The sequence below is a fragment of the Monodelphis domestica genome, chromosome 6, assembly GCF_027887165.1.
Source record: "Monodelphis domestica isolate mMonDom1 chromosome 6, mMonDom1.pri, whole genome shotgun sequence".
NCBI lineage: Eukaryota > Metazoa > Chordata > Mammalia > Didelphimorphia > Didelphidae > Monodelphis > Monodelphis domestica.
In genome coordinates this window covers 108,804,424-108,821,663 of record NC_077232.1, presented here as the reverse complement: position 1 = coordinate 108,821,663, position 17,240 = coordinate 108,804,424, and the positions used below count along the sequence as shown (strand labels likewise).

Below are 17,240 nucleotides of genomic sequence, written 5' to 3'. Positions count from 1 at the left end.
CTCTCTCTCTCTCTCTCTCTCTCCCCCTCCCTCCCTCCCTCCCTCCCTCCTCCAACTTTTCCCTGAATACCTCTCTCTTCCTTTCCTCCACTTGCTAGTTATCAATTGAAATGACTTTTGTGAGACCATCTAAGCACTATCATAGGATAGTATTTATTATTTGATATGCTTTTTCGGGGGGGGGGGTAGATTCTTCAAGCCCCTATTTCCAACATCATTTCTAAGAGACAATTCTCCTGATGCTCACACAACTAGTCAGACATGCCAGCATTTAAAGTATTCAGCTAGGTGTCTTCTGTAGAAAGAAACAGGGAAGAACATTAACTGGCACCAAACACATTGAAAATAAAGTTTGCTAATGAGATGGTGGTGAAAAATAATCACCTGTGGCTAACAAAATCCCATAATAACCCTCTAACTTCTCTATACAACCAGGGAGTCAGTAAGTCACCAAATTTAAGTTATTTCCCCTCTCCTCATCACAGATTAACTGGCAAGTATTGAAGGAACACAAAGAGAAAAAGAAATGCCACGGAGACACTGTAGTCGCTCCTATTGCCTGATTCTTATAAGACAGGTCAGGTTTCCAAGCTAAGCTTGACAGCCTCCCTTTTCAGTATTTTCTGTGCCATTGTTTTCACTAATTAGTCACAGTTTTTTTTTCCATCAGAAGCCCAGGATCTGAGAGAACTGGTATGTCAGGCTGCCTTCCTCAGTTCTTGACTTCACAGAAATGCGTCTGTTGAACAAAAACAATAGGCTGCACCTGAGGCTTGAGGACGTGATTCCATTTCAAAATCTGAAGGCATGGTAGCAAAACTGACACAAAACGGGAGGTTTGCATCAACTTCTCAGCTTGGGTTTTTGATGGGCAGCCTCTATGGCATATAGCCTCTCTCCTACAACTTGAAAAGCTGTTCCTGCCAATTTTATTAGAAAGATTTGAAATCCCTTAACTTACTTCTGAAGCTACTCACCTGGAGGGAAACTTAATAGGAGCAGTAACATAGGCTGCAAATCCTGTGCAAACCATAATCTTTCCAGGATCCCCCACAGTGAATTATATTTTGATGCTTTTAGTGAGTTTAAACATGTTCTCTTTCCCTCATCTCTCCCTCCCTGGTCTGGCAGGGCTATTGATAAATGAGGTAGCATATAAGCGATTGTGGGAACTTCTAGTGAGGAATTTTTATGGTCATTGTTATTTTTTTTTAATTTCTGGTTTTAGATTTTGTGGTGCATCAGACATTGCCCTACCAGTCTGTTTCTGTGGATACGTTCAACTCTAAGAATGATGTCTTTGTGGCCATTGCACAGCCCAGTATGGAAAATTGTATGGTCTTAGAGTGGGACCACATTGAAATGAATTTCAGAAGCTATGACAATATTACAGGTATATTTATGACTCTAATTGGTTTTATTGACCAACATTCAGCTTTGTGTAAGGTCTGTGAAAGAAGAAATGTTTTCTGTCATAAAGGGAGATCTTGGATGCTAGACTCTATAAATGCATACTCATGTAAGTATAACACACATTTTCTCTCTTGTTTTCGTTCCATGTTATTTCTGAATGGAATGATGAACATATTTTCTGGGGACTCTCATCAAGTAAGGATGGGGAAAAAAAAGAAGAAAAGGAAATGTATCTCTTTTTTAGACCATTATCAACTGATATTGGTAGGTCATGTGTTTGAATTAAATTTCCAAGACCAGCGATGGGCCATGGAATCATCCATAGGCTCTTGACTTAATCTCCTTAGCCTTGAAGTTTTGGTTTCAGATTTTGGCTAACTGGGCAAATGCCAATTGTGCTATACCTGCTTAGAAGTACATCCTTCAAAGCTAGGCCAATAGCCCTTTTCTGGTTGATATCCCTATTTCCCAGTTGACTTTTAAGGAACTTTTAAAGAAACAAGGTCAATTAGGGCAGGCCAGGAGCTTTTTCTTTTGTTTTATTACTACTCTAGAGAATCTTGACCGAGTCTGAGTTGATTCTAGAAACACAGAGGAAGCAACAGAGAGAGGTAGACATGGAGATATTCCAAGTTGCGCCATACTGAATCAACCCCATACTATTCTGTGACTTCCATTTTGAAAAACATGACCCATAGAGCTACTATTCCAGTGGTCACAGTCTTCTAATAATAGAGCTAACCAAAGCTGGTAAAAGATCCCAGTATGTGGCTGTGACTTTTTTTTTTCACAGTCTAACATAGATAATATTATTGCTTTGGGGAAAAATCAGCTCATTTACTCTTCTTTTTCCAAGTCTTGACATTGACCATTTCCTTTTACACATTGATTGTCTGGCCATGACAACACAGTACATGTACTCTTAGACCCAGAATGCTAGAGTTGAAGAAGACCTCAGAGATCATCTAGCCTCAGATCTTCACCCACTCTAGGAACATCATTTTCCCCTTATTAGGCAAAGTAACTCCCCAGGTACATGGCAGAACTACTTCTTTTGATTCTGAGTATGTTGGCTTACCCTATGTTTCTTTCTTTGTGAAAGTGGAGCTCCTCAATACCCTCATAAAATTGTGAAAGGTTATACCCTAAGCTGTCTAGTAATGGAGCCAGCTCCCATAGCAGTTAGACTGCCTGACCCAGATCTAATCACCTAAATTAGACTTCATAAAATTGCTTGGAAGTCTGTTGAGTGGTTCCACGTAATGGGGACTTATTCTTGTTTAGGTGACAAGAACCAGTTTGAAATGTCTCTCCCAAGGAGCTCCCTTTCATGAATCGAGGCAAGTTTCTGTGGAGCTACCTTTTTTTTTCTTTTTTTGCAAACTAGAAGCCTGTGGTGATGTCACTGTGCTCAGCTGATTTCAATTAGACCCTTCAAATTGAAGCTGGGTAAATGATCTGGCATGCTGACTTCTTAAAAGGCCACAGTGTTTTGAAAGGGCATCGGTATATGTTATATATAGAGGCAATTATTTAACAGTCATAAGAAAATAGGTTTCTTCATACCGTCACTCTACCAAAAATGTCTACATTTAATTTTCTCCACTCCCCAAGACAGTTTCTGCTATCTTCCTCTATATTTTGAAGCAACTGAATCTATATAACTTTGAGTTTTGAGGACCATTAAAAGGTTCCTCTCCTGTAAAGATAATTTTAGAGTCCTACCATCAATAGGGAATGCACTAAGTGTTGTTTTCGAAGTTGTGTGATGGATTTGCATTGGCCTCTTCATACATACATTTGGGGAAAAAGTACTGGCTAAGGGTATATATCTATGGTCATATCATGGACTGAAATCGGCTAGCTCACATGGGGATTAAACCCATGTCCCTGGAGTCCGTAGCAGAGGTTTCTACCCAACTGAGCTAACCAACCGTAAGTCATGAATGAAGTAGTGATCATATTTATTTATATAACATACTTTAAAAAATCTCTGGAGCCTAATCTTTCTAAATGGGATAGTGAAACTTATTTTGTTAGGTTGTCAGGTAGAGTGTTGGACTTGGAGTCAGGAAGATCTGAATGTGAATCTTGTGTTACCCAGAGGAAGTCATTTAACTTCCCCCCTCCTCAGATTGCTCATCCATAAAATGGAACTAACAATAGGCACCTATTTCACAGGGTTCTAAGATTTTTATACACACAGACATACACAGAATATTAGTATTATGTTGATGAGAGGTTGGACTAGATGATCTCTGAGGTCCCTTCTGGCTCTAGATCCATGACCCTAGCATTGCTATTATAGCATTGGGTTCCATAACTTGAGTTAGAACCCATGTTCATGAAGTACGATATTTTTTTAAAAAGTTATCTAATTATAGAAAAAGTGTACCTTGAGGCTATTTGCTTTAGTAAAAAAGAATAGACTGGACAGGATTATTCTGTTTAGTCAGCTGTTTCTGTATTGACTATATTTAATGCCTCTATTTATTTAAATCAGTCATTTCTTAATGTCCCCCTTCCCCACTACACCCCCATACAGTGATCGTACTTTTGTAACAAAGAAAAAAAGTGGAACAAAAGTGACAAACCAATTACATCTGATGATACACTCAGCACTCCATGCCTGTAATCCCCCACATCTCTACCAAGAGGAAATTATATATATATATATATATATATGTCATATGTGTTTATTTATATACTCACACATATCTATATATACACATGTAGAGAGAGAGGAAGCTCAGTGGCACAATGAGTAGAGTACCAGGTTTTGGCATCAGGAAAACTCATCTTCTTGAGTTTAAATATGGTCTCAGACATTTAACTAGATGTATGACCCTGGGCAAGTCACTTAACCCCATTTACTGCAGTTTATTTATAAAATGATTTGGAGAAGGAAATGGTAAACCCCAAATGGATCACAAAGAGGTGGACACACCTTAAAAAAACAAATGATCTGAACTAAATACACATAGATCTATCAATCAATCAATCTATCTATCTATCTACACATATATGTAGTCCTGTGAACATACTACATTTTTAGAAATTCTGTCAATGCTTCTATGTGGAAAATACATGCAATAAAATTTTTCCAAAACTTGAAAAAATAAATAGAGATATCACACACACACATTCACATAACAACAAAAAATTTCCTTACTCAAGCCCACTAATTTCAAGATGTATTTTATACAATAAAACTCTAGTCTGCCAAAATACTTTGGGCAATTGCTTTTAGGAATTTGACCTGTGATTTACAAAGTCCTTTACCCTCGAAAACCCTATATAAAGTGTGTAGTACAAATAATATTATCTCCATGGTAGGGATGAAAAAAAAACTGAGGTCCAGAGAGGTAAATGGGCTTGGCCACTGTAACACAGCTTATAGGAGGCAAATTTGAGATAAAACTCTGGTCATCTGATTCCAAGACTAGATCTATTTGGACTAATGAGATAATCTGGAAACTCCTTTGAATCTTAATGGAAAGAGGAATACACCTGATCTCTACTTTCAGGCCACTGGAGTCAGATTTATTAGTTTCTCTTTTCCAGTGTTCCCAATGTCCTCTTTCTCTTAACACTGAGTAGTCTCCTTGTTTTTCCCCTCTCCTTTCTCATTAGTAGGATGGTATCCAAGTACTGTATTTTAAGAGCTTTCTTGATAATTCATATGACAACTGCTACTAACATTGATGCTATGAATTGGCAAAGAAGTCTAGGCTATTTTCCTATCAGGGGAATTTCATAAAAACGAAGAATCAGAGCAGCTAGGTGACTCACTTTATAGAGATGGAGATGGGAGGTCTTAGAATAAAATTTGATCTCAGATACTTCCTAGCTTTGGAATCCTGAGCAAGTCACTTAACCCTACTTCCTAGTCCTTACTGCTCTTCTGCCTTTGAATGAATATTTAGCATCTATTCCAAGACAGAAGGTAAAGGTTTGAAAAAAAAAACAATCTAGAGCTAAGCATCTATTTAAATCAACAAATATTTGTTAAATGCCTACTGTGGACAAAACACTTAGCTAGCTCCAAAAGGAGATAATTCCCTGCCTTTATGAAGCTTATAGTCTTATAGGAGAATACAACAAAGTCACAGATGACTGTAGATCAAAATGATACATTCTTTTTTTTAATTGCTTCCACAGTCTGGCTCCTCATTTATTTTATTTTTTTATTTTTAATTAAGTTTAATTAATTAAGAATATTTTTCCATGGTTACATGATTCATATTCTTTCCTTCCCCTTCTCCCACTTCCCTCCTGTAGCCAATGAGCAATTCCACTGGGTTTTACATGTGTCATTGATGAATATTTCCTATTACCTATTTCCATAGTATTAATATCTGTACTAGGGTGATCGTTTAGAGTCTACATCCCCAATCATATCCCCATTGAATCATGTAATCAAGCAGTTGTTTTTCTTCTGTGTTTCTACTCCCACAGTTCTTTCTCTGAATGTGGATAGTGTTCTTTCTCATAGATCCCTCTGAGTTGTTCAGGGTCACTGCATTGCCACTAATGGAGAAGTCCATTACAGTTGATTGTGCCACAGTGTATCAGTCTCTGTGTACAATGTTCTCCTGGTTCTGTTCCTTTCACTCTGCATCAGTTCCTGGAGGTTGTTCCAGTTCACATGGAATTCCTCCAGTTCATTATTCCTTTGAGCACAATAGTATTCCACCACCATCAGATACCACAATTTGTTCAGTCATTCTCCAATTGAAGGGCATCCCCTCATTTCCCATTTTTTTTGCCACCACAAAGAGCATGGCTATAAATACAAAATAATACATGCTAAGTGCATTAAAGACAGACTGCTCTCTGAGGGCCAAAGATCAATAAGAGAGAAAGAAAAAGAATAAGCATTTCTATAGTATCTACTATGTAGCAGGCACTAAAATGCTAAGCACTTGACAAATATGTCATTTTATCCTTATCACAACCCTACAAGGTAGATAACCTAGTGGGATCAGGATGGTTTCACAGAGGAAATGGCATTTGAGTTAGGCTTTAAAGGATGGGTAATGATAATAGTTAGCATTTATATAATGCTTTAAAGTTTGTGAAGCATTTTACAAATATTGTATCATTTAATTCTATAACCCTGCAAGGTGATATCCTCATCCCCATTTTGCAGATGAGGAAACCAAGGCAAACAGAGGTTAAGTAATTTGCCCAGGGAGAAACAGCTAATCAATGTCTGAGTTTGGAACAGATCTACTGTTCTTTCCATTGGCACTAGCTGGATAGGGATTAAATAAGCAAAACAAAAAAAAGGAAAAAGAAGGCTATTTTGAGTGCAGGGAACAATATGAGTAAAGATACAAAGATGAAAAGTTCAGGGGACAGAGAATGGTTGGTTTGGTTGGAGCATGAAGTAAGTGAAGTGAATTAAATAGTTTAAGATAAAGTTGGAAAATTAGGATGAGGCCAGATTGTAAATCACTTTGAATAGCAAGCAGAGAAATTTGAACTGTACCAGGTAGACAGTAAGAAACTCTCAAACTTTTTTTAAACAGAAGAATGACATGAACAGAATTGTGTTAAAAATGATGACTTTATCAATTAGATAAAGGCCCGATGGGAGAGACAGAGACAAGGGGGGAAGAGAAAAATAGAGGGGGGGGGTAGGGAGAGAGAGTCAGGAAGACTTGTTGGGATTCTAAAGTTCAGGTGACAAGTTATAAGAGTGTAGCAAGGGGATGATAATGGGAAAACAGAAAGGGTGACTTGGAGAGCTTTGATGGAAGAAGTCTCTCCAGGGTTTGATCATTTCTTGGATTACTAATCTAGCCAATGGAATGGTGAGGGGAAAAGAAGACTCAAATACAACAACAATGTTTTCAGCCTGGGACTGAATGATGGCTGCTAGAGGCAGGGGGAAAAAGTGAATTCAGAGGGGAAGCAGGTTTACAGAGAAACATAATAAACTTGGTTTGGGGGATGTTGAGTTTGAGGTGCTAATAGAGCATCCAGGCATAAATATTTTACTAGTGCTTAGAGAAAGGAGTCTAGGACTAAAAGAGACAACGAATGGCCTAGTCCAATTCTCATTTTAAGGATCTCTTTTAGGGTAAGTAGCAGGAGCTTACAGTTACAATTAGGAGCCCTTTTTGCTAGCATTTCAGGATAGGAGACTCCTAGGAGTTTCTCAGGACTGAACTGGGCTTGGTAGCAGATGCAGGGACATCAGGGCTCACCGAGAATGTCATTTCACCCCCTCAGGAAGAAGGGCTGCTAATTAGCCTAATCTCACAATATTGAGAGGTCTGCAAGAGACACATCCTGATGCTCCAAAGATGCCATTTCAAATAAGGCTCCTATGTTTGTTGTCAGGCCATCTGGTCTCTTAGTGCTGAACTAACATTCCTGGAAACAGCAGCTCCATTCTGGAAATGCAAATTCAGCACACTCTAGGGCAGGTGGAGCTAATGAGAGAAGATGGCTGTCCTAAGAACTTAAACTAATAAATTTTAAAAGTACAAAAAGCAAAAAAGGAAGAGGTGGTAGGGACAAGTGACCAGAGTCTGTCACTACTCCCTTTTCTGTTCTATTAAACATGTAGGATCTGAGAACTTTGCATTAATTATGTTGATTACTACCTCTTTGCCACTTCTGGTGAAGTAAAGTTTCTACAGTTGGTTCCATTGCAGCTTTTCTCTATTTGAGGAGGCAGAAACCAGTTCCTCATCAATTTTGCTTCACGTCTCCTTAAGTTTTCCTTTTATTCTGTGTTCCAAAGGGATCTCAGATGGCACCAGGAGGTAGATGGTGCTTACTTCCACTTATTTTTCAGGATGATAGTTCATGATTGGATTCCTCATGTGATGTTTTCTTGGCTTTTTTCCCTTAAACTCTTCCCTTCCATCTTAGAATCAGTACTGTGAATTGGTTCCAAGGCAGAAGAGAAGTAAGAGCTAGGTGTTAGAGAGTTGTTACTTATCCAGGTTTACACAGCTAGGAAGCATCTGACTCCAGACTTGAATTCAGAATGCTCCATTTCTAGGTCTGCCTCTCAACTTTTTGAGCCACCTAGCTGCCTCCTTTCTTGGCCTTTCAAAAGAGCAGAAAGTACATAGCCTGGACTTTGAAACATAAAGAAGAATCTAGGAATGGACCAGAGGTCCCTGTCCAGGGTCCTGCTTTTCATCCCATAGGGCAAAGGAGAAACCCCTGTTTTCTATATTATCTGCATCTCTTCATATGTTTTATAAATATCATTGAACCCGAGTCATGTGGGTCAAAGGGGCAGCATGATAGACAGTGAAGAGTATAAGCTTCCAACCTTGGAGAGAAATTGCAGTTGATAAAACACAAAACAGCAGTAGTGATGACAATTAGAAATGAATAAAAAAAGAACCACTAAAAAATGGACCAGTCTTTTCCTCACTGAGCAGTGTTTTATTATCACCTCATTGACTGTGGGTGGATGCTTGGCTTCCTGGGGGACCCTCAGCCCCCTAACACTTTATGTGCTGACAACAGGAACTCCAGCTGAGCTTCCATTACTTTGATGGGGTTCTCAGTTCCTTTTTCTTAGGTGTCACTTGTGGGGACTCAAATGAAGTAGGGCAAATTTGCATCTTTTCCAGACCGTATTTCCCTACAATATACACGTTATTCATAGACATTATTCACCTATGGTGCATTCCATGCCCTCATTACTCTGTCTGCCTCTGTGGTACCCACATTTTCTGCATATCAAGTTGGTGACAATTTTGTTAGTGTTTTTGAAATGAGATATTTTGGAAAGATGCTCATATTCACCTTAGATATTGACCTTGGCCTACCCCAACCAGCCGCTGCAGAATAACATTAGCATTTTCCATTGGTAGAAGAGACCTCAAGAAAGGCAAAAATGAAATATTCTAATGAGGCTTGCAGGATTTAGTGACCTGAGTTCTCAGTTCAAATCTCTTCAGTTAAAGCAAAGTGGATAACTGGCGCAACTGTCCTGATTGTTGAAAGTTCAGTCCCTCTTGTCCACATCTGTGCAAAGAATTCCCATTTCTCTGACTTCTGATGCTAGCTTGTTCTAATTCTTTTCCCTCCTTCATTTAACAATCTAAAACTAGGTTCTTAAGTTTTTTTTGTATTGTGGACCCCTTTGGCAGTCTGGTGAAGCCTATGGATCCCTTCTTAGAATAATATTTTGAGCATATAAAACAAAATATGTCATATTTTATGAAGGAACCAATTATATTGGAATGCAGTTATCAAAATATAAAAAAAACAAGTTCATGGATAAGAACTCACCTTAAAGTGAAAATAGTTGCTAATGACTCCATAAAAGAAGTGTTTTCCTGGGAGAAGCTGGAGAAAGCATCTCTTCACTTTGTTAAATGCTGGCTCAGGCTGTCCCTCCAATCAGCTGAGCCCAACACTTCTCCCTGCTGCTTCTGCACTATGGGGACCTTGGTCAAGCGGGCCATTGAATTAAGGTGAAGCAAAGCAGTAGAGATAAATAAATGGCTCCTAAGGAGTGCTGTGAGGAACTAACAACCCCAGGCCTGGTCTTCCTGCTGAAAACAAAAAGGAGAAGTGAAGGAAGAGTTTCTGTAACTTCCAAGAACAATACTCACCTTTTGTCCTAATTGCCTAGGGAGTTGAGGAAAATATACTCATTGAATTTCCTAGGTCATAAGTCAGCAACCTTCAGAAGACTGCTGCCACTTTGCTAGTACTATACACAGTTCTAGAAGGTGGAAGTAGGGGTATGATTAGGAGATGATAATGGCCAGAGTAAGTGCAACCACTCAGTCTGCCTTGGAAAATCCTCTTATGTGCCATACTTCTGTGCTGTCAGTAGGTTGTCAGTGTTTGATGCAAGTAATTCAGAAAATTTGTTTCTTCATTTACAATTAGTGGAAAGACATCTGGACCTTTTTCCAGCCAATAAAGACCTAAGTTTGAATCTTATCTCCAACACTTCCTAGCTGGTGCTTGAATACTTAAAAAAGTCATGAACTTCTATTACTGCCATCAAGATCTTCATATGTAAAGTGGTGATAAAAATTCCAATAAGAACTATCCCCCATGGTTTAGTGAGGGAACAAATAAGGGAACATTTTCTCCATTTTTCAGGACATTTAACTCAATTTTCCTTTTTGATTTTTCTTTTGTGAGACTTTTACTAAGAACACAAATATCTCTAAAGCTATTGGTTCCTTCTCCATTTTTCCTCTCTTTTTCTTTGTTTTCCCAAACAAATCTTGTGCTTCCCCTCCTATCCTATGCCAAATATAGCTAGGACTTATTTCATTGCCACAGTCTTCTGTGAATAAAGAAAAAGGAATGACGTGAAAACTATTTGTTTTGTTTTGTTTTAATTGATGAATTTTATTTATGGGTTTTTTTCTCTTAGTGACTCCAAAGTACTTGAAAAATAATTTCTGTTATTAACTTTGGTGATGCAATTGGACTATAACCGCACTAATACCCTCCCTTCTCTTTTGTCTTGGAGAACAGGTCAGTCCATAGTAGGATGTAAGGCAATCCTGATCGAAGACCAGGTCTTTGTGGTGGTAGCACAGCTTTTTGGAGGTTCACACATATACAAGTATGATGAGAGCTGGACCAAGTTTGTCAAATTCCAGGACATTGAAGTTTCCCGGATTTCAAAGCCCAACGACATAGAGCTATTTCAGATTGATGATGAAAGGTTCTTTGTCATTGCAGATAGCTCTAAAGCTGGTTTGTCAACTGTTTATAAATGGAATAGCAAAGGATTCTACTCTTACCAATCTCTGCATGAGTGGTTCAGGGACACAGATGCTGAGTTTGTTGATATAGATGGAAAATCCCATTTAATCCTCTCCAGTCGCTCACAAGTCCCCATCATACTGCAATGGAATAAAAGTTCTAAGAAGTTTGTCCCACATGGCGACATTCCCAATATGGAGGATGTATTGGCCGTGAAGAGCTTTAGAATGCAGAACAGCCTATACATTTCCCTTACCCGGTTTATTGGGGACTCCAGAGTCATGAAATGGAATAGTAAGCAGTTTGTGGAGATCCAGGCTCTCCCATCCCGGGGGGCCATGACCCTGCAGCCCTTTTCCTTTAAGGATAATCACTACCTAGCCTTGGGAAGTGACTACACCTTCTCCCAGATTTACCAGTGGGATAAGGAGAAGCAGATCTTCAGAAAGTTTAAAGAGATCTATGTGCAGGCACCTCGTTCGTTCACAGCTGTATCCACAGACAGACGAGATTTTTTTTTCGCCTCCAGCTTCAAAGGAAAAACACAAATATTTGAACATATAATAGTGGACTTGAGCTTGTGAAGACATGAGGAGTGAGTAACACACAGTGGCACTGGCTCTTAAGAGAGGAAAAGAACAGAGCTACAGCTTTGACTGGGGAAATTGTTAGATGTTTTCAGAACTTTTAGAACTCTCATTTTAATCAGGGATTGCATTTTCTTGGCTAACTGCATGACATGTCCACTCTCTCATTTTAAAAGACATTTTAAAGCCTATAATTATTGAGAAAAGCTTGCAGCTTATCAGCATTAACCATCAAAAAGGAAATGTGATTTTTTTAAATGAATAAAGGAGGAGAAAATTGGATCATATGGGACAGCTCTGATAACTAAATGAAAAATTTGGGAACTATCCATTCCACCTTAGTGATTGTTTCAGAAAGAATGCTTAAAGCAAAAGTCAGCTAAAAACATTTACTGATGATTAGTATAAAATCTTATAATGTCAATGCTCAGCAAAACTATTTTGGTCCATCTTGGTTTCCTGAAATTGATGTACAGCCATTTTTTGCCCTCCTTTGAATAAAATGAAGGATATTATTTTAATTCACATTGATGTGACATACCATAGTATTTGAAAAAATTTTGGCCACTGCTTGATGGAAAAAAATGACCAACATCTTTGAGGGCTGGATGTGTGCCTTAGCAGGAGCACTGAGGATCTCTCAACCTTTCATTGGAGCTTGAAAATTGGCTTAAAAAGAGACCAGAAGTGTGTAGTGGTCATTTGTAAGAGCTGAAGTTGTTGAATTCAGTGTGATTCCTAGTATCTGCTTATTCAAAAATCATTCCTTGAGTTTGTTGGGTAACCCAACTGTCAGGCCAAAGATTGAATGATGCCATATATCTGGCCCTCAGAGAGATGAATCCTGGGGGGCAGGCACCTCCGTCCACTGCTGTTGATCGTTCTGTAGATTTTTCCAAAAAGATTTTTCCTTAGAGAATCATGTTACATTGTAGGGAATCCTTCATGACAGACAGCTTGCTTAGAAAACCACAGGTAGTCCTTTGGTTTTTGCATGCTCCTCTCTCCCCCTACCAGATGATGTACCCATATAATATATGTATGCGTACCCACATGTATCTACCACTTATCTATAGTTCTGCTTGGAGTTTGGTGATGCTATTAGCAACACAGTGAACTGCTAATTCATCTTTTCTGCTTCTCTTATCCCGCCCCTCACTGGCCCCTGACATAAGGTGCTGCAGGTGCCCAGACCTCCTCGATGAGCAGAGCTCTTTCCTGGCTTAGTAACAGCAATGCTTAACAACCTCAACCACAACAACAAACTTCTGGGGCCAGAGAGTGCCCACAGGCTCATCCACCTCCACTTCAGTGAGGGGAGAAGGGAGCACAGGACCCTTTAGGCTTATCACAAGGGACTGAATATTGAGCCAGATGAGCTGAGTCACAGAGACCAGTTCCAAGATTCATAGGACCAAGTTGTTCCTGATCCAAATAAGCCTTTTTTGACTCATAATGAAGTTTTTCCTTCTGGCCCCAGTTTTGTGGAGGATTCTCACTGGATGCTCTGCTTGGTTAATAGTGTTTATGACTCTAGTTTTCTTTGAAATATATCAGGCAAGATTTTTTAAGACTGCCCATATAAAAGGAAACCAACCACCTCTGTTCCAGCAGTGAAGTTAGCACAATATTATTGCACTGATTTTTTTAAAGTCCATTTGCCAAGTCATGGGTAGGTAACAGCTTAGCTACAAATATAAATGTTTACCACCTATGAACAGCGTGATCTGTAGGCAGCAGCCCTTAGCAAGGTGATACCATGATGTTCTAGCAGCACCCTTGGGTGCACTACGAGACTGCAGGCAAAGAGTTTCTAGCCCAGAAGATGAGTGGATCTAATGAACCAGCCCACACATAACCAGAAATGTTACCACTTTGACATTTCTTTTCAGTCGAGCACTAAATTAATGCACAAGAAGCCCACTTTCTTTTTTTCCTTCCCTCTCAATATATTTCAGATTTCTTTGTCCTGCTCAAGTTTTATCTTCTGTGATTTATTTGAACTGATGACACAAGCTGTAGAGGCTTCCATGACTCTCCTGGGAGGTGGGAGCACCTGGGCCACTTTTCTGCTCTCTCATTAGCTATAAAGATGGCCAATGAACACTTCTGCTCTCTGGGCACCACTCAGTCCAGCTTATGTAGCAAACTGGGCAAGTAGCATAGGAAAGGTTTGGGTTTTTTAAAAAACTCGGTGCCCCAGCCCAGTTCACTCTAGCATTCTGTACCCCAAGTGCTAGTGATGGGGCTCACTTGAAGAGGCATCATCTCATGGTACTGCCTCAATTAATTGGTTTCCCAGTCCCTTTTCTGACAGCAGAAAATAGTGGCGCACAATGTGGATCACCAGGAAGCACAGAAGTATTCATTTTATGAGAACAGATGGGCATTAATGAGTAGGGAAAAACAATTATAAGTTACCTGGGTGGCATAGTGGATAGAATGTTGGACTTGTAGTCAAGAAAAGGCTCAAAATCCTGCCTGATCTACTTCCTAGCTGCATGACCTTGAGCAAGTCATTTGAGCTTTCTCAGCCTCAGTTTTCTCATCTGTAAAATGGGACTAACAAGAACACCTACCTCACAGGGGTGCTATGAGGGTCAAATGAATTAACATATAAAGTGCTTTGCAAACCTGAAAGTGTTCTACAAATGCTAACTATGATCATCATTATTTTAAAAGTATGTGATAGGAAATGCAAAAAGCAAATTCTTCTTTAGTTCCAGTTCATTTCTTTGGGTTTGGGTCAGGGGAGAGAGAGAGACAGACAGACAGAGAGACAAAGTCATTTCTGTTTTTGTTTTTAAGAGAGCATGAGGCAGTACAGACTCCTGACATACTGAGCCCCTTGTGGGAAATCATTTGACTAGTCATTTTCTTTAAAGAAGCAGGAAAAATTCGAGCAGCAATTGAATAAGGCTCTTGATGCAAGAGACTCTTCTCCATTAGCAACTTAGAGAACACCAAGAGACCAGAGAATATTTGAGATCACATTCAATTGGAGGTCAGCATTATTAGTGGCTGTTCATCTATCCTGGCCAAGATGTCTGATCTCTATCTTTGTTCCCTTCCAATCTTTCAGTTTTCCCTTGGTCCTGGCTTCTAGTTCTATATCCTCTGTGCAGCTGGGTGGGCCAGGTTACCTACCTGAAAGCCTGGAGGGGTTTTAAAATCTCACCTTTGGGGGTTAGATGTCAGGCAAAAGCATTAATGAGTTCTTTGACATCATTGCTCTTTCTGGCTGCAAATAATAACGTCTTTCCAACAACACCTTCCACTCTTTCAGAGCTCATTTATTGCCTTTATTTCATTTGAAATTCATCACAATTTTTTTTTCAGTTTAGATAGGAGCAGGTATTGTTGTCTATTTTGCAGGTGAAGAAACAAAGAATGAGGATGGCTTAGAATCATAAATTCATAGGATGATAGATTTAGAGTTAGAAGGGGCCTTAGAAAGTACAGGCACCTTAATTTACAGAGGAGGAGACTGAAGAACAGAGAAGTTAAGTAGCTTTTCCAGGGTCACAGAGCCACTAAGTGTCTGAGCCTTTTGACCCCCAAGTCCCAAGTGTAATCTCAGGCAAATTACTTCCCCACTTGAGGCCTCAATTTTTCTCATCTGTCAAATGAGGGATGGGACTAGATGATCTTGCCATCTCTCCTATGCCCTTGGAGATCATCTAGTTCAACCCATTCATTTCTAAGAGGAGGAACAAGGGACTAGAAGGATAAGAGACTTGCTCCCCCCCACACACAAAGCTATTTAGTGACAAACTGGACCTAGAACCCTAAATTCTTTCCAATACCTACTCATTCCTCTGTCCTAGACTTTTTGTTTGTTTGCTTGTTTGTTTTCTCCTCTCCTGGAGTGAATGGCATCTTTGAGAACGACTCCAAAAAAACACTAGTTCAGGAGGGAAATGTCAAGCATCATTCAGTGACAAAGTTTCTGAGAAGTTCCTTCCACTTTCTAAAGAGCATTTCTGCTTCATCCAGTCCTTTCTTCTTTTTGAAAGAGGCAAGGAGAGAAAGCACTGAGTGCCAAGGCTGGTGGGGCATTCAAGGCAGTCAGATGGGAAGGGCTTTCTGGGGAAAAAAAATGGAAAAAAACTCAGGATGCAGGAGAATGGCTCCTGTGCTGTCGTCACTCTTTGGGAATAGGGCAGGAGCAGAGACACCGTGGTGCTCTTCTCCTGCATAGTGAGAGACTGTTTATTTTTAGGAAAGAAATCAGCGTGGGATGTTAGAGGTTTGGCTGCTAGGAGCAGTCACGATGGAAATTTCTTCCACTGTGGGTATCACGAAAGAGAAATGAAGGTCTGTAGGAGGGGAGTTTATTTACATACCCACTAAAGAAAATCATGTTAGCAAGGGAAATTGACTCTTGTGTTATGAAATCAGCCCCCCACTTCCCCTCCACACACACACACACACTGGCAGCTTCTAGGGAAGATTCCTCCATTAAAGATGTCTGACTGGAGATTTCAGCCAAAACAGTACAAAGGAAAGATGGAGGTGTTCATGGAAGGAGCCCAATGGTCCAGAGTGTGGGAGGATGTAAAAGAAGAAGGGATCCAAGAGGAACTCTGGGCGGCTGGGAGAAAAGAGGGAGGACACATAGCATCAGGGAAGGAAAGGTTTCCTTTGCCTTAGGCTGTCAGAATTGCTGAGGGGAGAGCTGGGTAAGAAGGTAGCATCCCACTTCTTAAGAGAAGCAGCCTAAAGAAGAGATGAAAATGGATATCGGGATCAAAGCGGGATTCTATTGTAAAGTTCCTAATCCAGATTGAAGCATAGCTTTTTCCTTCTGTCCAGAAGAATAACCCCATCTGGTTTCTCTGGCTTGTTAGAGCATAATCTGACTTTTCTAGTAGTAAACTATGCATCCCCTCTCATTGTCCTTTGACTATCAGGAATGTATCTGGACTGTGACAAAATGGGCCAATGTGCCATTTGGTACAGTTTTTATGTATTTTCTGTATTTTAAGTGCATAGCTTAGGTCTACTAACAGTAGTTTCTAAATGAAAGTACATTTTACGGTGTGCAGTCTACAATGATTGCATTTTAAGGTTGTCTATATTTAGCTCTTTTTGGTAAATAGATTCAACAAGTTATATGCCTCTTAAGTCCATGTACCCTTAAAATATGAATAAAAAGTAGCACATGATTACCCTGGTTTGTGTTTATGAGTCTAATTGAATAGAAAGCCCAAGACACACCCTACGATGATGATATGGCAAATAAGGAAAGCTTTGCCACAGAAATCTAAAATCGGACTCGTTTAGAGCTGCAAGAGGTATTAGAGGGCATCCAGTGTACCTCAACTGCAAATGAAGCAATTGAAGTTTATGGAGGTGAAGCGATTTGTTCAAAGTTAAACAGCAAATGACAAAACTGGTCCAGGAGCTCATTAGCCTTTTCAGCATGAGGTGAGTATCTTCAGAATTCTTTTGAGAGAAAGGGCATGATATAATTCAAGATGCCAAATAGAAATAATTCCACTAAACCAACCCTAAGCTGCA

At 39.7% G+C, this 17,240-nt stretch overlaps 1 protein-coding gene across 1 annotated transcript in view; it reads left to right on the top strand.

Moving 5' to 3' along the window:
• LGI2 (leucine rich repeat LGI family member 2) overlaps positions 1–16,885 on the top strand; it is a 50,512-nt gene extending 33,627 nt beyond the window's left edge. Inside the window, exons 7-8 of the mRNA XM_001367556.3 lie at positions 1,229–1,393; positions 10,897–16,885. Coding sequence (XP_001367593.1) covers positions 1,229–1,393; positions 10,897–11,714 — 983 coding nt within the window. The 3' untranslated portion in view covers positions 11,715–16,885. The remainder of the gene's footprint in view (positions 1–1,228; positions 1,394–10,896) is intronic.
• Positions 16,886–17,240: the final 355 nt, after the last annotated feature.